The sequence below is a fragment of the Ischnura elegans genome, chromosome 12 (assembly GCF_921293095.1).
Source record: "Ischnura elegans chromosome 12, ioIscEleg1.1, whole genome shotgun sequence".
Taxonomy (NCBI): domain Eukaryota; kingdom Metazoa; phylum Arthropoda; class Insecta; order Odonata; family Coenagrionidae; genus Ischnura; species Ischnura elegans.
This window is the reverse complement of record NC_060257.1, coordinates 16,444,278-16,469,126: the sequence shown is the minus strand read 5'-3', so window position 1 is coordinate 16,469,126 and position 24,849 is coordinate 16,444,278. Positions and strand designations below refer to the sequence as shown.

The 24,849-nt window shown below is 38.5% G+C and overlaps 1 protein-coding gene across 1 annotated transcript in view; it reads left to right on the top strand.

The window, feature by feature from the left end:
* Positions 1-24,849, top strand: part of LOC124169158 (integrin alpha-9-like) — a 60,202-nt gene that overhangs the window by 11,616 nt on the left and 23,737 nt on the right. The window contains exons 2-9 of the mRNA XM_046547666.1: positions 15,675-15,805; positions 17,800-17,909; positions 18,648-18,777; positions 19,253-19,359; positions 20,050-20,098; positions 20,646-20,795; positions 21,999-22,087; positions 24,108-24,341. Of these exons, the coding sequence (XP_046403622.1) occupies positions 15,675-15,805; positions 17,800-17,909; positions 18,648-18,777; positions 19,253-19,359; positions 20,050-20,098; positions 20,646-20,795; positions 21,999-22,087; positions 24,108-24,341 (1,000 nt within the window). The remainder of the gene's footprint in view (positions 1-15,674; positions 15,806-17,799; positions 17,910-18,647; positions 18,778-19,252; positions 19,360-20,049; positions 20,099-20,645; positions 20,796-21,998; positions 22,088-24,107; positions 24,342-24,849) is intronic.

Here is a 24,849-nt window from a genome sequence, read left to right as displayed (position 1 = left end):
TTCACATAAGTCCTATGGTCGTGTACCTTCCTTTCCCCTGTTGCTGCCTTTCTCAACAATTCACCCTTTCGTTTTATTTCTCTCCTGGCTGCTGCGCCCAATTACTACATGACCAATCCATCGTGTTCTTCTTTTAGCGTATAGTTATCCATAGTGGCCTTAATTCTTCTATGCAGGGTGTTTCAGGATGAATATGCAATACTTCAGGAGGTGATAGGGGAGACAATTTTAAGCATTTTTCGTCCATAAACATGGGATCGCCTCTCCTTAGTTACTGAGAGCTATGGCAACACAAACATTATTTTGGATGCACTTAGCAGTTTCCGTGGAAACGGTTTTTCTTGGGTGTACTGCCTCTTCGACATTTTATTCAACGCTCTGGAATTTTAATGGCATGAAATAATTAAAATTGGACGAAAATCTGCGATTATAATTCTCAGAAAGAATTAATACTCGAGCTTTATTAAGCGAGAGCTTTGAGCTAGTATCAACAATACGATTGCGCATTCTCACCCATTTTGAGATTAATTGTTTTGACAATTGCGTTGCCGTCAGTTGCGACCCCATGTTTATACGACAAAATACGGAGATATTGCGCTACTGACTTCCCTACCACCTCCTGAAGTATGTATTGTTGATTCCTCCTGAAACACCAGATATAGCTCTTCCTTCGTCATCCTATCCGTCCGTGTCTATCCATGAGTTGCTTTAAGTCCTAGGTGGGCGTATTCGAGTGGCGCTTATGTGAGCACTTTGATAAGTTTCAGTTAATTCGAGCTATTTGTCGGTAAAGCGATGTGACGAAAGCGGATGTCCGGTTGGTCTGATAAGGATGACTCGCGGCACGCGTTTCACGTTAAGTCTGCGCTTCCAGCGAATCTGTCGAACGACAGGGTGCGGGAATACGAGCTAAAAGACTCGTAGACGATCCCTCAATCTGCTATGCAACGTGTAATTTAGGCGGTCGGAGCTAACGAGGCGTGCAAACACTTTTGCTTTGCTTGGTGCTGTCCAAAAGATAAACAATGCCATCTTTAGCCTGAATCATGCAATAATTTTTCACCCACGACTCCACTGATCACTTCATCTTTGCTTTTCAAAGACAAGGAAAAATGTTTGTTTGTACCGTCATTTTCCATGTTGAAATAAAAAAGCAGTTGCCCTTTTCCACAGTCATTTAATGCATACGACGCGTTTCGGCTCATAGAGCCATCATCTGGTACAAGACCTGATGTTCAACATGTCGAACTTCCACTATATCACGCCTGAATCGGTTGAATTTATTCGTCAATTCCCATACAACACGGTCATTTGAAGCGTCCTGGACGTTTATTTATCTATGCGCTTACACGTTTAGCACCATTTTTTAAAAAAAGAGTATCTTTTTGGCATGACTGCATAACATTTCTAACAAGCAATGTATTCTATAATCATTCAAAATAAATATTCAATGAGTCTACAAGAAACAAAAAACGAGAATTTAAGGATTCCACATGGGGTGTACACATAAGTAACATTCCATGTAGAAAATCTAAGATAAAAAAAAACAAAAATAAAATGCAAGTGCTACATTTTATATCGAATAAATACTTTTTCATATGTTTATATTCATCATCGTAAAGCTCAATCATCGCAACGGTATGCGTTTTGTCTCGTTCGCTAATTGGCTGCAGCTGTATTAACCGAACGATATCAGCGATGGAAAAAGTTACGCCGATGGCAACTATGATTGCAACATTTGCAAAGTGCAACATTTTTGCCATCCCTGGAAATGATGGCGTTTGATATCCATCATTTAAGCTATCATTGTCGCCATCCCTGAACTTGAACGTTAAAAATGATAGTGAGATTTAGGCTTAACCCACTGGTTTCTTTTTACATTTTTCATCATATCCCCGAAAACTGCTCGATAAGGGGGTTTTCAAAACATTCATTAATTTCATTTATTATCAACTAGCGGGCCACCCGGCGTTGCTCGGGAAGGATAGTTTCCCAGCCGCTGGGCCAACTTACCCCGATGCAGGGGCAGATTGGCCCACCTGGTATATGCCCAGTGTTTATTTATTTTTTTTAAATTTATAACTCATACATTCAAGTTTAACTATTGCCATCCAGATTCAGAAAGACTGTTCTATAATTTAGCAATAATTTCATAAATTTAAATATATATGAATGAATAATATATATAAATTTTTAAAAAATCGGGCCAACTTGCCCCGGTCTCCCCAACACAGAGAAGTAGGAAACGTGGAACTTGGAATTCATGGTCGCATTGCATATATTTTTTCCTGAGAGAGTATCAACAGATGTGCCTAATCTGCAGGATATGTCCAATCACAAAATTTATATGACATGTTGTCATGCATATGCACCACATGGGTCGTCTAGACGAAGCCATTCGTGACTGCATAAGGCCGCCCTCAAATGTTTTGGAAGAGCACAAAATGCACCCTCAGCCAGTATGAAGGCAATTCAATACAACGTCACTGTCAAAGAAAGAGTACGATCACACTGTGATGTAACACAAACCATTCCACATTACACACACAGAAAATAATGGCCGCAGTATGATTCATCAGTACTTGAGCTCAATTAGCCTTTTAAAACATATATAACAGGAAAAAAATAATTAAAAATTAATATAAAAAATGATAAAAATTCAAAAATGCACCTTGTGCGAACCGCCGATATTATGGATACAATTCATTTCAACAATAATGTCAAAAAACAATAATATTTAAAAAATAAAGGTCACACTGTAATTAATCAGCAACCTAAACGAAATTGACAATTAATTCGTATGCATACCAAGAAAAAAATTATTAAGCCATAAATGAATATAAACAAGAGGATATGTTTCAATACGTCGCTGTTGAGTTTTTTCAGCATCCCGTTCACGTTATGCTTAATTTCTTTGTTTATAGCGTTTCTAAGTTGAACTGGAGGAGAGTTCCATTTTCGAAAATCTTCCTCATTCATCCTTTCACCCATAAATTAAAATTAAGAAAATGTATAAGTTCATGCATACTTTTCATGAGTTTATGACGTCAGTAGATGCTCATTACGGGATGAACCTTTCATCGAAGCGGAAAAACGCTCAAAAGCGTGTAAACGTCAATGCACCTCGCGAAACAATGCAAAGGTCCTATATGATTGGCTGATGAGCGGCGACAAGCTGGCCATGAGCTCATGACGTCATAAACTCACCTAAGAAAGGGTTAAGACCGTCGATGGGCCGTTAATTGGGAAAATATGGGTCTCTTTTTTTAAACTGTTATCCGGCAATGGCAACATATTGTTTGAACACGGACGTTACGCAATGAACTTCCACAAAAACAAATGCGAAACTATCCCTTTTACCTTCCCGAAATGCCAAATCTACGATAACTTCCCCACTCCAACATTTGGAAGACTCTTTCGTAATATTTATGTCAAAACTGTTCAAAATTTGCCCAAGATATCCGGTATCTCCCTCTATTTACTAAAACATACCCTGCCCCAAGACAGTAAATACACATTCCCTCGAAATATTTTTGTCGGCGCGCCTAACATTTTATCTTGCTGCGTTTCGCGAATCGTTTGGCTCTTTGTCAATAGAAGGTACATCCCGTAGCTACGAAAGTCTTACATCACTATGAAAAGGATAACAGAAACGTTTCGATTCGTTTATAAAAGGCGGGACACGAAAACGTGATAAATATGACCGGAAGTAAACATTTTGAAATGCCAGCCAAGTTTCTGTCGGCATAAAATTAGCGAATATTATGTTACTCAAACTTCCTCAGATCAACCATTTCATAATTACTTCCTCTGAATAGGGTGGTTTCCTATTATTTTTTTAATTGCCTAAATCGAAAGATTATTACTCCTGGAGTACGTATTTCACTCTTTTAGATTTTTAAATGACGATATCTATTTTTCGCGATTAAATGAAAAGTGAAAATTTTCAAGCGCAAGAAAAATCGACGGCTAATTGTAAGTATGAATGATAGGAAAACTCCGAGTGACGTCATTCTGGTTCCCGCTGCCGCAAGTGCGGTGACATTGGGGCGAGGCTTTGAGCGCTGATACGACGCAGGATGCTAGCAGCTAGCAGAGTACCCTGCTAGCAGGTCGCGCTTGGCTTAAAAAAGGATTATTAATACCTTATCAAACGAAGAAAACGTTCCGACCATAGCCAGTTTTAATAGGTGTTTATTAAGACATGTTTCCCTGAGCTCTGAGCCTCATGCATGTATTGGTAATCTCAGACTATGTAAAACTCCTATCTACTCGTATAGAAACTAGGTCCCTGTGACGTCACGTGGAGTGGCATCGCAAGGGCGCTAATTTGGCCTTTTTCAAATGAGTATAAAATTGACCATTAACATTCGTCTATACCGGTATTTCTGAAGCCAAATAATTTGTATATTATGAATACTCTAGTGGTGGGTAACGAATAGCAATCAATGCCTTTCGTTTTTTATTGATGAAGGAAACTACCCTATTGCTCGCACAATTTAGGCGCGGCATTTTTCTCAAATTTCGTCCAATTTTTTTTATCGATTCAGTTTATTAAAAGACGCAAGAAACCCTTAAACTTATAATTTAAAAAAATAGATGATCTTTGTATATAAAAATAAATTGCAGTTCGTTAGTCTCGTTAATACTCGAGAACGGCTGGGCCGATTTGGCTAATTATGGTTTTAAAATATTTGTGGAAGTCAAAGGAAGGTTTTAAAAGATCAGAATTATATTCCTCAGGGTCCATGAGGCCCTGGAATGGATCCTGAATGATTTCAATAAGAAATACACGTAAACTTCATGGCTGCAGACCTTTTTTCTTTTACATATTTATGACAGTGATAACGGTCAATTATAGTTGGAGCATATACCATTGTAAAGAAAAATGAATACACATTCTTAGTCTTGCAATCGATCTTTGTTTTCCACGTGATTTACGGTGAATTTTGAAAAAAAACATTCAAAAAATGCTGACATTTTAGCGTTTTCGACTTACTGTCCCCTTGACGACCGTTAGTAAAGTTTGTGCAGATTGACATCTCTTACTAAGTTTCTTCACAAACTTATTTAGCGAAAAATTTATTCACTCATTCTAGGATACTTTCGTTACCAACCATTATTTTTTTGTATCACGACAGCCATTTGTTTATGTAGTTTTACGTAGCGACACTATTTACCGTTGTGTGGGCCAGAAATTTATTTTCTTTGATTCTTTACAATTCCAAGTAGAAGACGACCAAACTTATCTCGTCGAATTCAGTCAAATGTGCGACTAGCTACCTTATGTGCTACCGGTACTACTGACGAGTGATAGACAGATAGTTATAATAGAAATGTTGGAACGGAATTGGTATGTACTATGTAGATATATTAGTCTAGATCTGCGTCAAACCTATCTTAGGATTATTGACTGGTGATGATGATTATTAAAAAACAATTGAAGCCTTTCTGATTCATACACTGTTTTTTTTAAGTTTTGAAAAAGGAAGTCACCGCATCCTGAATAATGTCATATCCGGGAATTCTACATCTACATAATACCCCGCAAGCCGCCTAAAAGGCGTGTGGCAGGGAATGTTAGGACACCAGCCGTTTACAGCTAAAAAATTGAAGTGCTCTAACGAAGTTGGGACTAGCGTTTATTAAAGTCCTTAATGGTTCGGGGGAAAAACGAATTCCCATATCTATTCGTCCGGCAAAACATCTCTCTTAATTTTTCGATTCTATCGGACCTGGAGATATAATGTGGCTCTAATATTATGTTCCCTTTGTCGCTCTTAAAGATATCCATTCTCAATTGTTCAAGCAATCTAAGCCTATCGCGTAGCCTCCGAGTCGCCAGCGGCTCCCAAGCCTAATTCGCTTAACATCTGGGTAACACTGTCTGTACGCCCGTAGCAGTTTTTGACGAAACGCTTAGCCTTCCTTTGTATTTTATTCAGTTCGCGGATTAAGGTTCGCGAATTAAATAAGGGTTACAAAGTTCGCGAATTGCACGTACATCATCCATTAAAACGTTGGTGGTATACACTGAATTAAACCCAGCGTCAATCCCGAGGAGACCTTACGCAAATAATTCGCCGGGAAAGAATTAAATAATGAAGGTTAATTTAGCTATTCAAATTTGAGAATTCAGAACATTTTTGAGTAATATGAATTTAAATGAGGAGATAAATAGTATTAAGAGAGTTTCCTGAAGAGATGAGCATCCGGATTCAAATTGAAATGTACAGGAACCGGAGCAGGAAAACCATCTTCCGAGAGAGATATTAGGCATTCTTCCAAATTCAACAGACGGTCAGATAACAGCTTATTGACACTGACTAGATCGGAGACTGTAAAAGTAATATTTTCTGAGGAAACCACAGCAAAATCTATCGGAGAACTACCTACACAACCCAACTTAATACGAACCAGGTTCCAAATAATAATTATTTCCTTTAAGCATGATGTTACTGTCACTAGTAAAAGAAACAGAATTGGCCCAATCAGGTTCCGTATCAAGAAGTCAGGGTGTGTGACATCTCCGAAAAAAATTTACAGAACTCCGCCAAACGACAGCTCCAACATTTAATCAGGTTATTTTGGAGACAAGGACAGTTTGAATTTCACGAGTGACAAGTGACAAGCAAAGGGCACGAAACTTCGAGCAGCACACCCAATAAGTACGCGGAGTACACCCGAAAAATAAATCATCCACAGCTAAGGACAGTTTGATTTTCTGCGAAGAAGTAATGGCGAAATGAGTAAGCCTACGACCAAATCACTACGAAAGAGTGTCCACCGCCAAGCAGATAAAATAAATCCCTGTAATATTCTAAGTTTTTCAGGGGAATCGCGTTTATCCAGGGATATCATTATTATGTGTAAAGAAGGCGACTGAAGAGGGATGAATTTCGCTAGTGAAAAAAAGAATTTATTCGCTATTTGCAAATAAATAAATACTTTCAGAAAAAATAAAAATGACTCCTGTAAACAAACCGCCATGTTGTTTGTTTAAACGTATAAATAAAATTAACAATCGAGGTGGAGGGAGGCAATTTTTGTGTACGGCTCGGGATGGAGTGTAAAAGAGTTGGAGTTGGATTGTAATAATCATGGCGTGTGGATGTGTTCTTTTTTGCTCCCGAGCTTTAAATTATAAAACGTGTTATACAGTGTAATAAAATTATTTGTTAAGTTAGAAGTGGAAAAATTATAAAGAACGTTACATTCCTTATACAAAATGTATGGTAATCCCTTAAGGTTTAATTTAGAAAAAAATATAATAATATGAAAGCGAACGCCCACCAATATTCTGTTATCGTGTTAAATGCAATCTCTATCACGTGATTCAGTAACAGTTGAGTTTCTTCAAATGGCCAATTTATTTCGGATATTCACCAAATTAAAGATGTTTTACTCACTGGTGTCATGGTGACGGAACGACCCGGTACTGATTCCGGCACTGGTTAATAAAAGACATAGGTAATAGTCAAATAACACTTTTATGAATTTTGTTGCCTCAAAAATTCTAATATATAGGTACATTCGTTGCAAAAGCAAATAAAATTGTAATAAAATGTAAATAATGACTTGTAATAAAAGAACACAGAGGGTAACATTTCACTTCTAAAAAATTAAAGGAAAGTGAGATGTGGGCGCTGAAAACGCTGCGACAACAATTAAATTTATTTTATTTTATATCTAGTGCTTATCGCATTGTAGGAATGGTACATCGTTTACATTGGCATCCAGAATCGATGACCACACACGATCGGATCAAGAAACCGCAAAGTGATATGAATAATGAAAATATTTCGTCATTATAAATTATTTGAAATCCGAGCGAATGGATACAGAAAATTTTATATATGTGGATGGGATTACGCTGCAGCGGGTTGCTCATTAGGTTGGTTTGGGTGTTTGTATAAAGGACACTATTTCCTCGTCGTTACGCAGTGTATGCTCGAAAAATAATTTTCTCAGCTCAAGACAGTTCATTTTCTTCCGACAGTACGCGAAAGTGCACATATACTCTTATTTTCATTCATATCACTGAGCCGCTTCTTGATTCGATCGTCTGTTATAGAAGCCACATTACATTTCCAGGTCCGATAGAAGCGAAAAATTAAGAGAGATGTTATGCCGAACGGATAGATATGGGAATTCGTTTTTTCCCCGAACCATTAAGGACTTTAATAAACGCTATTCCCAACTTCGTTACAGCACTTCATTTTTTAGCTGTAAACGGCTGGTGTCCTAACATTCCCTGCCACACGCCTTTTAGGCGGCTTGCGGGGTATTATGTAGATGTAGAATTCCCGAATATGACATTATTCAGGGTGCGGTAACTTCCTTTTTCAAAACTTAAAAAAAAAAAACAGTGTTGGAATACCTATGTATATTATTATTATATATTATATTACATATACATTCCCATTTAATTACATATGTACCATTAATTTAACTGTAGTGAAACGCTTCAAGGATAAAAAAGCATATAAAATTGAAGAGAGTGAGCGAACGGCGATTGGTATATTAAAATTGGTACAATAGGGAAATGAGGCATGGGCAATGACCGCAGCGGATAAAGCAAGGATAGAGGTATTCGAAATGCGGTTCTAGAGAAGAATGATGAGGATCAAATGGATCGACCGAGTTAGTAATACGGAAGTCGTAAGAAGAGTAGAAGAGAGGAGAAACCTCATGAAAACCTTAATAAGAAAATGAATAAACCTTGCGGGCCATAACGTGAGACATGATGGCCTGATGAAGACAATCGTCGAGGGACAAGTAGATCGCAAGAACATAAAAACGATCTCGAATAAAATACATGGAACAGGTAAAGATGGATGTGAAAGAGAAGATATACGTAGTCATGAAAAGGTTAGCTGATAGGAGAATTGAGTGGAGAGCTGCGTCAAACCAATATGAAGGATAGTTGACCACTGATGATGATGATAACAAAATATTAAAAAAATTATGGCCTGAAATTGCGTATTTTATATTTTGAACTTGCGAATATTTAACGTCATCTTCGTCACCAGGAGATGACGTTAAACCGTCGAAACCATGGTCGAGATTTAATTTTTTTTTAATCTGTGGAAAATCAAAGTTTAAATTATTCATTCAAAATGTTCGGCAAATTCCATTAAGTATCACCGGAAACCGCCTACGCAAAGTACATATTATAGTTTAAGATGGTGTAGCATGAAGTACTTTCTCTACAATTGTTTTCTAACAAAAACATACGTAGCATATGAATATAATACAGGCAAGGGAGTTTGGTACCAGGAGGAGCAATCATGATGTCTGTTATGGACAGTGGCGCCGACTCCATGGGGCCTGAGGGGGCCCGACCCCCCTCAAAAATTCGTTATGGGTGTGAGGAAAAATTGTGTCAGGCTTGTTGATTTTCCCCGGAGTGTCCAGAAATTGAGATTCAAGTTATCAGGGTTCTAATGTTGATCATATGACCCTTCTAAAATGATTAAAAAACTTAAAACTCACAACTAATAAAATTTCCCTGGGCTAGATCCCCGGTTTGGCCCCCCCCAATATTTTTTTTGTCGGCGTCCCTGGTTATGGAATAATGGCACGCAATTTATACAACTTCTTTAAAGACAGTATTAGAAGTAGCAATTTCGTCATCTCTAACTTTTTGGCAATGAGTTTCTTTAACACTAGCATGAAAGTCACGGAAAACGGGTTTTTAAACCATTTTTTTAAGTTTAGAATAAAAAAATGCGTGTAGCCGATAAACTCGAGCGAGTAATCGATATGGAAAACACGAAACTTTTAAGTCAAATCAATGGGTAAATAGTGAAATTTGAGATTGAGGTTGTATTTTTCGTCAGAAGCCGGTGATTCGACGTTTAAAATGATACCTCATTTATCACTGTTCGTGCAGTGTTAACGGAGCATGGAACGGATTGAAAGAAAAATACCCTTCTATAATAATACATAATTTCAATTCAATAATAATATATATGATTATAGGAAGGCGAGGCTTTGGGCGCGAGTCCGGAAGACGAAGAAGTCGTAAGACGACATGCCTGAGGTAGCATTGTGAGTGAGTCAGCCTACTTATGTAGAGGCCACACACTTTCGCTTCCTCGGAATATAACATTGAAAGCAGTCGTCTCGAGTTGACACATAACGAAGGCAGGCACTCAAACTCCCTTTCTCCGGAACCGCTCGCGAAGATAAGACTCCAGAGAAAAAAGATTAAGGCTGTGGGTGAGACGTTGGAGGGATATTCCCAACTTCGTAGACATTATGGGAAACGGAAAAAGAAAAGATGAAAGAGTTCTGCAACCTAAGAAGCCTGAATGGACGATGCAAGAAAGAAATCACGAGTATAAAGAAAAGGATCATCTATTCGGCCTCTTATTTTTTTGTGAATGTGTTGCCACCCACCGCGCATTTAAATGGGTTTACAAAAGTCGCCGCTCGTGTCGCTGACGGACAAAGTGATCCCAGTTCACGGGGAAATAAGGTATAATTACGGAGATTAATCGAAGGTTATATGTATGATGATGTGATCTACCTTTTCTACGCCATACCATTGCACTGCCAAAAATTGGAAAAAAATGTTTTATCAATTTGGTTAAATAGACTATAATATATTTTTCTTAAATAATCTATTTAAGATTTTTTATTACATTTTTTAAATTTATCTAGCAAACAAACATAGTCACATGACGGCTATTAAACAAACTAAACCTATACTTAAAAGGTGTGATTAATCATTGTTTATATTTTGCACATGTTAGAATTTTGTTATAATGTTTTATTGGATATTTCTTTCCTTATAAAATTGAGTTTTTATACTTCTCCACTTTTTTCTTTATTGAAGCTCTTTTATATTTTAATATAACAGGCCTTGAAAGTGGAAAATATGTTTTTAATAATTGATTTAAACCTTGAGAGATCATATTTAAAAATAAACAAGAGGCCAAGAACAAAATAAAATTATTTACAATGCAATAAATACAGTTCGCCTCGCTTATAATGATCGCGCTGTAATGAAATCCCGCCTATAGCGAGGTGAGTACCGGCCCCTTATGATCACCAATGTTTATTTTCCCGCCTGTAACGAGGCCTCGCGAGGGGATGTTACGAAATCCCCGCTATTACGAACTATTCTTCGGACATTTGGGGAATTATTTCCTCTTTTATGAATCATTTACGGCCTTCTTCGCTACTTAAACGTTACCAAGCTTATCATCAGTTGTTCTTACGTGGCCATAACCACATAGTTCTACCGTTGATCTTAAAATCCTTTCCTTTACAGCCGCTTGATGGAAAGAATGGGTGATTGTCAGGGATCTGCTGTGAACAATAAAAAGTTATGGTACCTTTTCACACGATTAATTCAATACGACCGGTTTCGTCGCAGAGGCGACATCATCAGGCACAGAAATCGTTATATTAACAGTTATTTTACGATAACATAACGATTTCTGTACCTGATGATGTCGCCTCTGCGACGAAACCGGTCGTATTGAATAAATCGTGTGAAAATGTACCATAACTTTTTATTGTTCAGAATGGATTTTAACAGAGTAAAGCCAGAAACAATCGAGTGTAGGGATCTGTTGCTTAAAAAAAGACTATTTACGCAATATATTTGCCAGAAATCCTGCGATGTATGTGGCAAAATCTTTCAGTACACACCCAGGTATTTTCGGCTGAGCTTCGTTCAGCATGGGTATGAAGAAATCCCGTTTATAAAAGAATATCACGATGGTCCGCTGAAAGCTTCTTTATAAGCGAGTTTTACTACATTTTAAAATCAAATATAACGCCCCATAGTATTTAAAAAGCAGATTTTCCTACCAAATATGGATGGAATAACACCGATTCATGAGAATGTGGACACAATGTTGAAGTTAGCGGGAGTGACCCACCTTGCACATTACACGTTTCCGCCCGTGCGGGAAAAAAGCGTGTAAAAATAAACCGCGCAAAAAGATTACTATCAACAGTACTGGAGACAGTTCCCGCACGACTGAAACCGTCTAGTGTGAAAGTGTGCATTTGTGGTAGCCGAGTGGCCTCAGTGGCACTGGACGGCAACAATGCGGCCATAAGTACTCTACTAAACTCTATGAATGCGGCTAAAAATCGTGCCCGTGTGTTACATCTACATCTACATAATAGCCCGCAAGCCGCCTTAAAGGCGTGTGGCAAGGAATGTTAGGACACCAGCCGTTTACAGCTAAAAAAATGAAGTGCTCTTACGAAGTTGGGAATAGCGTTTGTTAAAGTCCTTTATGGCTCGGGGAAAAAACGGATTCCCATATCTATCCGTTCGGCAAAATATCTCTCTTAATTTATCGCTTCTGTTGGACCTGGAAATATAATGGGGCTCTAATATTATGTCCTCCGTGTCGCGATATCCATTCTCAATTGTTCAAGCAATCTAAGCCTAGCGCGCAACCTCCGAGTCTCCAACGGTTCCTAGCCTAATTCGCTTAACATCTAGGTAACACTGTCTGTACGCCCGTAACCGTGTTAACCGTACAATGTGTAAGGTCTCGTAAACTTCTTCAGTGGACTAGTTGAAAAAACCCCGTGTGGTTTTCCGGCACCGGCGAAAACGCATAATGCGCAAGGAGCGTGAGGGGCGAGGAAGGAGTGTTCCTTCACGGAAGAGGCGCCCTCTAATGAGTCAGCAGACGACTACTCCTTGGAGTGCCCAGATCGCCCAGATGTATATATGGACTCATTTTCTCCGCTGCGGAATGGACGGAAGTTGTGCAAGCGACACCAACGGCTTGAACTTGACCGGAAGGTTTTCCGAACCCATGACTCATTGAATGTGAGTAATACCGCCTCATAATAATGATCACCCGCCCCGAGCGATATTTTCGTCGACAGTGTGTTGCGGGAAGATTCTCAGACGAAAAAGTAATATAGAGGTATTACTTTTTCGTAATATAGAGGTAATACTTAATCCATGAACTCAATAAGATGCAAAGTAAGTTAAGGAATTCGTCTAAAATTGCAATGAGCGCACAGAAACCGTTACACAGATGTTAAGCGAATTAGGCTGGGAGCCGCTAGAAATTCGTAGGCTGCGGGCTAGTCTTAGAATCATTGAGAATTTTAGAAAAGATATCTTTCAGAACGACACGGAGAACACCGTATTAGAACCCAAATATATGTCCATATCCGACGTAAGCGATAAATTAAAAGAAATGTATTGTGAAAGAGAATTGCTATTTCGTACTCGTCCGACTGCATCTTGAATATACAGCTAGCATAAGGTATCTGGCGCAGAAAGAATTAATCCATGAAGTTAATAATATACGGAGGAAGTTAAGGAATTCGTCTAAAATTTCAAAGGGCGCACAGAAACCGTTACACAGATGTTAAGCGAATTAGGCTGGGAGCCGCTAGAAATTCGTAGGCTGCGGGCTAGTCTTAGAATCCTTGAGCAATTTAGAAAAGATATCTTTCAGAACGACACGGAGAACACCGTATTAGAACCCAATTATAGTTCCGTGTTTAACGTAAGCGATAAAATAAGAGAATTATATTGTAAAAGAGAATTGCTATTTCGTACTCGCCTGGCCACACCTTGAATATGTAGCGAGCGTATGAGATCCGTCGCAGAAAGACTTAATCCGCAAACTTAATAAATTTAAAGGAAAGCTGCGTGATTCTTCAAAAACTGCTACGGGAGTACAGGCAACGTCACCCATATGTTAAGCGAATAAGAGCCCTGGAGACTCGGGAGGCTGCGCGCTAGGCTTAGATTGCTTGAACAATTGAGAATGGATATCTTTAAGAGCGACACGGAGAACATAATATTAGAGCCACACTTTATTTCCAGGTCCGACAGAAGCGATAAATTAAGAGAAATATTTTTCCGAACGGATGGGTGCGAGAATACGTTTTTCCCCGAACATAAAAAGAATTTTGGCGGAGCTTTGTTAGAGCATTTATTTTTATTTGTAAACGGCTGGTGTCCTGACACCTCCCGCCAAACGCATATTCAGGCGGTAGGTCTGCGGGGAAGTGGGTAGATGTAGATACATCCACAAAACTATATATAGAGTATTTATATGAAGGAGAAATCACAGATAATACAATAGAGTTAGAGATGAATTGCAACGAGAAAAAATTCCCCTGGACCAGGAATAGAACCACGGACCTTTGAATTTCTGGGCCACAGTGTAGACCACACTATACTATCCAGATTCCTATATTTACATGGCAATTGTACCGAGGCTCATGTAACTAATGTTAGGTCCTCATAGTCCATCAAGGACAGGGGCACAGCTAAGACTTGAGGCTAGGAAGGTTTTAGGCGCAAGTAATACTTAGGAGTGTGGGGGTATTGCATACTCGCCAGGGTAAGCAGGAGTTGCGGGGGCCCTCCTCCAGAAAATTTTTAAGAATAATGGTTCAAAATGGTGAGTGTTACGGTTTCATGAGGGATATTTGATTAATCCTAACACTATTCTATGAGTAATAATGATCCAATTAAGTAAAATGGATTAAACTTAAAAATTTCTCTGAGCCATGAGGGGGGGTTTATCGCCCAAAACTTCCCCCCCCCCTCGCTGCGCCACCGATCAAGGATGTCAACATGAGTGAGAAAAGACTTTCATGAAGCCAACAACCATTTGAGAGCCTCAAACCTGCGCTAAAGCAACCACGCATGGAAGTATTGTGCTGTATTTACATCTTGCCGTGTAAGCGTTGGTGAAATATACATGAATGCGCCATGAGAAAAAATTCCTTAATCTGGAATCAAACCACAACAACAATTAGGGTTCTTAAATTGCATATCACTCTTGTGTACTGCCGCGAAACATATTTGAAACGCGCTCTGAAATGATAGACCGTGGCCGTGAATTGAAGGAGGTTGAGTTGCTTGGAAAAGGACAACGACAAGCCCGGCACAGAGTCGACGATCACAGTAATTTTCGCGCTTTTTTTAACCTCTTGGGAAATTGAGGTCTGCCGCTGTCGTTCAAATATTGAATGTGTTTTATTTACCCCGCACAATTTTCTTATTTTTATCTATTTTCTTGGTGATTTGTCTTCTTTAATTAGAGGGTTAAGACCTACTTTCGCTGATGGAGATGGTCGTTGACTATTCATCGCACAGTTCACACCACCCCAATAGTGCTGTTTACTGGCATCAAAGGAAGCGTATGCGTTGTTTTACGGAAGATAAAGTGGTCTTGGAAGGCTACGAGTAATGCTGGCAGTAAATAGAAATCTCTCCTGTTCCATTTTTCTTGTGATTGCCTGGGTGCAATGGTAGCAGAGTTGTTTTTGGCTGCATCTGTCAAGATGAGTTGATACAGTGTTAGATCTCGTAGAACTGATAGTTGAACCTAGATGCCCTTACCCATATATTTATTCTTGCTAAATTGTTCCGGCTCCATGATTTACTCACCTAACATCAACAAGCCGTGAGCTGCGTTAATTAGGTGAGAATCGTTACCCAAGTTGAGGCCCAGTTTTGCATGACATAAGTGACCTTATGGGAACTGATGTGCCAATATCTATATGTGGACTCTTACCATATCTGTCCATACAGACTCTTGCCATCTGTTGACTCATGTTTCATGTCTGTTTTATGAATAATATGTATAAGGCTAATTGTGCATTAATACTTAGGTGTTAATCGATATATATTAACCCTTCATCTTATTCCTTCGCAGGTTGGTAGTGGGAGCCCCTAGGGGAAACTCAACAATCTACCCTTCAAACGTTATTGAGCCTGGTGTGGCATACCTGTGTGAAATTGGCGAAGGTCAGGGGAAGTGCAAACACATGATCCTGGACGATACAGGTGAGTCATTATTATTCTAGTAATTTTGCAACTGTGTTACCTTCCACATTTAGTTTCTTCCTCCCAATTATAATACTAAATATAACTACATAATTAGTCGCATTCTATCTATAATGCTGTTTTCTGCTCTCCCTTCCATGCTGACTTAACATTTAATAATATGGATCTTAACATCTCTTGTACCCCACTTTAGTGCTCACTCCATCCAAATCACCTCTCTCCTCCATATCCCATGAAGAAGTTTCATTTATTCACCCACCATGTCTACCACTTTGTTGTTCCTCTTCCTCTTCAGTTATGTTGGTAGGTTTACTTGTAACACTTTCCCGATAATCCCAGCCTATCCCTCTTTCCCAACTTGGTGTTCCTTTTTCCATTCACAATAGCAGCTGGGTGTCCAGCAACTGGAAAAATCTGAAATTATGCATGAATTATTCATTAATTTTTTCACCAACCTGGAATTTCATAATGCATCGCAGTAATCACGTAAGATTAACCTGGAATTTTGCAAACATTTCCCTGAAAAACCGTGAATTATGCATGAATTTTTCTGGTGTGATTGCCTGGATACCGTGATCCATACTTTGTCTTCTTCATACCTCATTTAGAAGCTGCCTCTCCTCACCCACCATGTCCTACACTTCGTCCTACCTCTTCATCCACTTCACATTCTCCACTCTCCTCCATACTCAAATCTAGAATGCCTCCAGTCTTCTCTAATCCTCATTCCTAAGTTTCCATGCCATGAAGTGCCACACTCAAGATCAGACTCCTCATTAGCCTTCACATTCTTGCTTAAAGATACTGCCTTTAGGTCTTTTATAATCGTAGAGTCTCTTTTTCCTCGTATCATTATTTTATCAATTTTTGTTGTTAGACTCCACTATTGAGAGTAGAGGACCAGCCTGTCAAAATGCAAAAAATTTCACCAAGTATAAACTATTAGTCTGTCATCTGTGTATCCTCTTTCATAGGGAACCATTTAACCCTTTCCTGCCGGCGCCTACAATAGAAAAACGTTTTCGTGCTACGTGTAGCATAAGAATATTTTAAACCTCTCTGTACGGAGCTCTTTTTTGGGGGTGAGTTGCCTGGGTATTTTCGTCCCTCAGATTTGGGGCCCATCTCAAGTCCGTCCCTTATCCCGCCCACTAGACTTCACCCTCTAACCCTATCATAGCACGAATCCACGGTCACTTATTGTGTTACCAGTGTATTTTTCAACCAAACGTTGTAGTTTATTTTAAATGATTTACTCTTGTAAAAGAATTAATAACGTTTTTTTAAGCATTGTGGAATTTTAAATGGGTTTCTAGCGTTAATAACAACAAAGTTAGTAAATATAAGGTAATAAGACGATAAGTCCGGAAGTCCGTCATTATTAATGCTATAACTCTGTTTAAAAGTTGCTTGGGCACAGAACAAAACAAAGAATTCATTTCAAAGTATAAAAACATAGTAGTATGCAATAAAACATATCACTGAAAAAACTATTGAAAATGTAATTACTATGCAATGGATTCCTGCGGTGAGGATGGTTATAAATGAGTGGGAGAGTCGGGCTTTACTGCCTAACGAGTGGCCCTAACGACTCGCTAATCTGGGTCTCAGGCCGGGCCTGAATACATCGGACAATTGCTACCTCAGCGGTCACTTCCCTTCCCTCGCATCGGCCTGAGCCGACATCCAGTCGTCTGCGTTGAAAAATCCGCGACAGTTATACCCACCGTCAGGTGTTCTGCATTTGAAAATGCCCGTCGGCTCCACCCGATGTCCGGCACGAAAGGGTTAATATGCTCTTATAATAATAATAATAATAATAAGGTCTATTATCCGTGGGCAAAATACATTTGCATGGAGTCGTCAAATCTTAGTCTTGTCTCGTCTCGTCGCATCTCGTCTTAGGATCATTGAATCAATAATTATAATAATAATGTGGATGTATTTAGTACTTTTTATTTTAATCAGGCTCTTTATTCCCATTATTCCTTCAGGCAATGACAGATATTCATCTCCGGGTGGATTCGCGAGTTATGCAGACAACAAGAATCATGCTTGGATTGGAGCATCCATTGCGGTGCAGGAAAATGGTGGAAAAATTGTGGTAAGCCCTCAAATGAATGTCAATGCCCTGCTTGCACAAAGCAGTGTCATTTCAATAATTTAAACCAACGTTTACATGATTTCATTTCTTGAGAGAAAAAAAATTGTATGAAAAAACTGGGGATTTCTCATTCAAGAGATTGGCATGAGAGAAATTGCCAATCTATGCTTTATGGGAAAAGGTATTCTAAGTTAACTAGAGCCTCAATTACTGTGTGTCTTAAAGTTGAGGATAGGCCTAACTAATAATTGAAGGAGACAAAAAATCCACTGATAATAATTTTCATGGCAATTTATCTCAGGCAAGATTGTTATGGTCGGAACAATCAGGGAAAAGGCAGTAAATCTTGTTGAAGGTGTCGGGGAAAATTAATAATGTCGTCTTTATTTCACAAGCGAATATAGGACTAGATAGTCCTCTCTTACAATTAACTTGTTTGACAATCACATGCATCCATACAAAATTATGTCATGAAGAGCGAATAAAAATTATTCCATGCTGTTGGCCAGCTGAGGACTTGTAATGACTTGAAGTTGAGTGAAAATGGTTTGAAACTGTACTAGGAGTCATAGTGCTAGTATACTCAACATGATTATCTAGGTTTCAGCTATGTTTAGATTCATTTTTCACTAAAATTGTTAAGCTTTAGTCTCCTTCTCAAATAAAAATGGGTGTGTATAATTCATTATTATACATACATATATGTATTTTCATTTATTCTCGTCTGTTTCTCAACAGGTATGCGGGCCTAGGTGGAAAAACAAATACTACCGAGACTTTTACCTTATGAATGGCGTCTGTTATCAGCTCTCTGACCCAAGGTTTTTCGATAGGAAAGCTCTGAAGCTGATCCCTCTACTTCTTAACAGTAAGAATCGATTTTATCATGCATGAGATTCCCGAAAATAAGATTTGTTCCACTGAAACTATTGCATATTTGTAAAGGTTTCAGCCAGAATGACTTTGTTGAAATCTTTCATCTAAGGATCGTTTGTAATAAATGAAGGAAGCACTTATAAAAGCTATAAAATCACATTTTAATGCATAACTCTAAAATTATCATGCATACTGGCTAAATATCACAAGGGGGCTGATTCACTATACTTATCCTGCCATGCCTTTCATTTTTATTCAAAAGTTATTTTTTATCCATGTTGCACTAAATTTATAGTCATTGTTATTAATTCTTACAAGTATTCCACTCCCTAATCAGCCAAGTCATGTTGAATATTTACATCTGTGTGTGACCTTGCTATCACAAATAATTTTGAACGACAGAAAAATAGTATGATGCTATAAACTTGTATATGTTGTCTTTTTATTTATGACTCTTTGTATTGCAGGAAAACAGGGATTCGTTGTTCCATCTGATTATGATCCTGACAGGAATTTAACCCAGGCTTATTACTATGCTTATGGTGGAGCAGGAGTGTCTGTGGACTTCGTTCCTGTAAGTTGTGAACTGTGGAACGTAGGCTTTTGCAGCGAGATTCATTGGTGTCGATGGCTTTCGAGAGCAACTACGTATTGCATGACAAAGCGCAATACGCATCTGCTCCGGAAAGCCGTCGACACCAAATTCTGAACCAATTCATTTTGCTTGAATGAGAAATGCTTGTGATTCACCATATAAGCTCTCTTCAATCCAAATTTTTAACTATGTTACCTTTGTGGACATTCTTAAGATAGCTAATGTCAATTTATGTTGTGCGAAAAATCCACAAAGAAAAAATCATTCGCCTTGACCGGGATCCCGGTCAAGGCGAATGATTTTTTCTCTGTGGATTTTTCGCACAATTGTGCATTGCGGGTGACTCCCGTAAAAGTTATCACCGTGGCTAGTCCCGGTATACTTAAATTCGTCAATTTATGTTATTTTATCATCAGAAAAAGTCAGTGAGAGTCAGTTGACCACAGATGTAGTCAGGTTTATGTCATGATTCAGAATGAAGTCCTCTGATGTGAGTCGTGGCTATTTTCATGCATCATCCTGACTTATACTGACTTAAAATTTTGTTCTCATTTTGGGAATCTTGCATATACTTACCTTTAATTAAACTCTGATCACCTCAGCTTTGATTCTAAGGTTCATATTCTCATGATAGTTGCAATGATTATGTACTATTTATCTCTTTTTCAGAATGCAACAGAATTGATCATTGGTGCTCCAGGAGTTTTTGACTGGAAAGGTAAATTATATTCATTTCCTTATTATTCAACATTGTTTTCCAATGCCAGCTATTTCCCTGAATAGTAAATTATTAATTTTCATATCAGATATTTTCTCCTCATCTAAGAGCTGATTAGTATATTAGTGAAGTGGTAATGATGTCTATATAATGCAGTTCTGAGAATCTGAATGGTCCCAAGGCTGTATAGGCTGTAGACTCAATAGCTACTACAGTAGCTTAAGGGAGAGGCTCTATTCCACATTCTATCAATTCCATGTTGAAATCAATATTCCCATGACTGAGAAATTTTCACTTTTTCATTTTTCTGAGAGTCACAATTTGTCTCTACTGTCTACCATATTGATTATTATTTTGAGTTTTTTTAAGAATATAGTCTATGAAGAGGTCGGTGCTCTTCAAGGCAGTTTAGTTTGCAATATTCCATGCATTATGATAGTTCGTGCAGTGTTGGGAAATGATCGAGAAATGCTGATTAAAAATCATTTTGGAAGGAAAAAGTTGTTGATGTTCGGCAAGTTATTTATGTTCTTTTTTCCTATTTCAGGGTCTGTTGTACGGTATCGTGTCTCTTCTTCCATTTTGGGAGATGCAGGATCAAGTCTGGTGAATAATAATAATCGTGGTGTAATGTACGACGAAGTCCTCACGCCCAACCCATTTCGAAACACTCAGCTGAATCCATCAGCGTTCTTTGGTATGATTCAATCATTTTTCATTATTCATTATTATTTATTCCTGTACCACCAAAAACAACACCATTGGCCATCAGGGTTTTTTAACTTAACAGTCAAACATTTTTAGATAGGGGCAAGTCGTCCCAGTGGGACTCAAACCCACGACCTCTTGTGTTGAAGGCAAGGACTACCCCACTGCCATCTAGGCCAGCAGGGTGAAGTCCTGAATTGAGAATGTCCTCTACATCATCTCATTCTCAATTCAGAAGGTCTCTTTGTGTATAGATCATTGATTTTTTATGTTCCTTCCATCTAATTGTAAAGTTTATCTTTACATTTACCAATCGATCTGAGATCTGTCTGAATTCAGACCAATCTGAAAAAAGAATGCAGAATAATTTAGTTGAAATTCTAATTTATTTAAGTGAATATATATTGAAAGTAGGGATGGTTGGATCGGATACCTCAGATCAAAATATCCACGGATATTGCCCTTCATCGGATACATCGGATCCAAAGTCGCGGAAGGCATCGGATCTGGATCCGAAATTTTAAATAATAGCTTCAGTGAATGCAACGCCCAATAAGGGTGGAAAGAGTTCTGATTTTCTCTTCGAATGTGCCGTCGCATACGATTCTTGTCCTACTCATGAACCGTTTTGTTTGAAAGCTCTCGCAGAGGTAACGTAGGATAATTTCAGCCGTGGAAAATAAAAAAGGCAAAATACGACTGGCACATAGTGTGACTCTTCCCAAGAGATTGAACAATCATTGAGGGAATCTCAGCATCAGGAATTTGAAAATGCATTTGGATCCTAACATATCCAATCCGAAAGATCCGGCTCCGAAAATCAAGGATCCTATCCGAATCTGGATCTGAAAAAAATCCTGGATCAGTCCATCCCTAATTGAAAAATAGGAAATCTGAATAGCATGCAAAGTTGGAATACATAATCCACATCTTTCATACAAGTTTTCCATTTACTCAGACAGTCATCAATAGCAAATAGAACAGCTATTAACCCACAAAGGAATAGGGTAAGAGGCCTGTTAACTCCTGTTCTCCTAAGTCAATCAGAAAGCTGATTTCACTCACATTTATTTTATTCAATTTTAATTGACTTCTGGATGTCCTATCTTCAGACATAATTGTGGTTGGATGTGGTGTACTCTATTATGAAGCCTGAAAAAAATATACGTATGTTCTATTTTTCTCTTTCCAGGATACTCCATTGGGTCTGGAAGATTTTACAGCCCGGACAGGATTCATTATGTAGCTGGAGCGCCAAGAGCTGGACATCTCTTAGGCAAGGTGAGTGAATTCATGAACTGCTGACAAGGTGGCTACTCTTTTGGATAATCAGGGAGTCAGGGAATTTTCAGGGATCCCTGCAGTGAGGAAAAGTGTCCAAGAGCAGCAATAAAAATTTTAGGAAATTGCTGCAGGTAGTCAATAACAGGGTAGTTTCCTTCATCAAAGAAAACGTAAGGCATTGATTGCGATTCGTTACCCACCATTACTGTATTCATAATATGCAAATCATTTGGCTATAGAAATCCCAGTTCAGACGAATGGCAATGGTCAATTTTAACCGCATTTAAAAACGGAGATATTGGCACCCATGCGATGCCACTCCATGTGACGTCACAGGGACATAGATGGTCAGAAAGTTTCCTTTGTTTGATAGGGTATTAATTATCCTTATCTAATCCAAGCGCTACCTGCTAGCAGAGTACTCTGGCACCTGCTAGCAGCCTGCATGGTATGAATGCTCATAGCCTTGCACCAAGGTGGCCTCAGATGGCGGCAGCTGGAACCAAAGTGATGTCACACGGGCTTTAACCGGCATTCATACTTAGCCGTTGCATTTTCACGATCTTGAAAATTTTCTCTTTTCATTTAATCCTGAAAAATAGATATCGTCTTTTAAAAATCTAAAAGCGTGAAATGCATACTCCAGGAGTAATAATCTTTCGATTTGGGCAATAAAAAAAATAATAGGAAACCACCCTATTGTATCGAGGCTCCTGGTGCTATATGTTGGGCCCTTGTGGTTCATCCGACATGACTATGCAAGGGAGATAGGTCGTCCATGAAGCCACAACTAGTAGAGGGCCTCAAAGCTGTGCTAAAGCTGTGCATGGTGGTAACGTGTAATACATATTTCAATCCTGCCACGTGAACTACTGTAAAAAATTGTATGAATTGCCATAAGAAAAAAATTCCCTTATCTCGAACAATAGTCTTTTGGCTTCTTAGTAAAATTGCAGAAGAAAATCATGACTCTTGATAGCATAGTGGTCTGCCTTGTGGCCCCGTAAGCCAAAAGCCAAACGGTTAGATTCCCGGTCCATGGGTATTTTTTCTCATGGCAATTCATGTCAATCCCGGCTGATTCTCTGTCAATATGAACCCTGACTGGTTTACTGCCTCACCTCTGGATGATGATGCTTGCTACATCATTAATGTATTAATTTTTTATTTTTCTATGACCCATAATCTATAAAAATATTGATATTTGTGTATGTAAATATAATTATTAATGCCATGTTGCCCAACGGGACTGTCCCAGGCCAGTGCTGGTTACCGGGAAGCAAAGTTTTGTGCGCAACACGTGGCAACGCAGCATTCATTCTTTGCGTTGGGGTATTTTTTTAATGCCCATATATAATGTATGCTACACATAAATCATTTATTTTCAGGTCATAGAAAAATTGCAAATAAATTAAGAAGTTTTTCCATTAATTTTGTTTTTTCTTTCGGGGTAAACTGTAGGATTAGATATTGTTTACACATTTTCGTTATTTTACAACAAAATATGCAAAGCCATTTTATTAATCTACATCAATGTTTGCAACGTATTGTGGAAGATGAATGTTTTGTAGACGTAGTATTTTTTCCTAGGTTTAGTTACAAAGTTCATAAAGTTGACAAAATGGCTAATTTTATGGTGCGCGGAGTTAATTATTGCACTGGCGTGTCTAAAATTAAAAATTTTCATAAAACAAAAAATTAATCAGAATTGACTGTAAAATTTACTTTATAATGACATATTATTTATTATTATGGCATGCACTGAAGTCCAGATATAAATTATCAAAGTACAGCGGCACATCATTTTGATGCCGACAGTAGTCAAGGTGCAGTAAATATTATAGTGTGGCATCACAAAGTTTTTTACTATTCATTTCATCGTTCTTCTTAAGCAGTGCATTTTAAATGCCTCCACCTGTGATTTCTCTGCTGGTGATTTCTCTTTCCCTGTTATCATGAAATGCAAATGATTGCAGAAGAGAAGAAAGACTGATTTTCTTCCTGTGTATCTCCATAGGTTTTCATCTACGAGTTTCCCCCGGCTGAGGAACAGCCGTTTCTGATCAAGATGGAACTGGAGGGCTATCAGTTTGGCGAGTACTTTGGCTCATCTCTGTGTGTGGTGGACCTCAACTCGGATGGATTGGATGACTTGATTGTTGGGGCTCCCCTCTACTCCCTCAAGTTGACGAGCAATCTGCAGCTGAGCGGAGATGAGGGCAGAGTTTATGTATTCATGAATGAGGGACAGGTGAGTCATGCATGGTGCCTGCCAGCCCAAGAAAAGTAAATTGTGAAGATTCTTTTATTTATCGTGCTCTGAACGGATGATGAAGATTGTCGTCATTTAGTTGCATCGTCTTAAACAATTTTAACCCTTTTACTGCCACCGGGCCGATATATCGGCCCTCGCTGGTTGAGCGAAAACTGCCAGGGGCTGAATTTTTTCACTTTTTTTTGTGATTGTGGCCTTTTCAACGGCTGTAATTTATGTAAACCCCCATAATCTATCAATGGTTATAAGATATAATTATGTATATCCTAAGAATTGGTAAAAAATCTAGACGTATTAAATAAAATTAAGTAGCTGAAAAATTTTTAAATGTGAAATGTTGCTAATTCCGGAAAATAGTCTTGGCAGTCTTCATACCCCGCACCTGAAATAGACTGGCAGTAAAAGGGTTAAGGCATACTGTATGTAGGTATATGGTGGTATGTCATCATCATATACCATAGTGTTTGGTGGTATGTTAAAATCA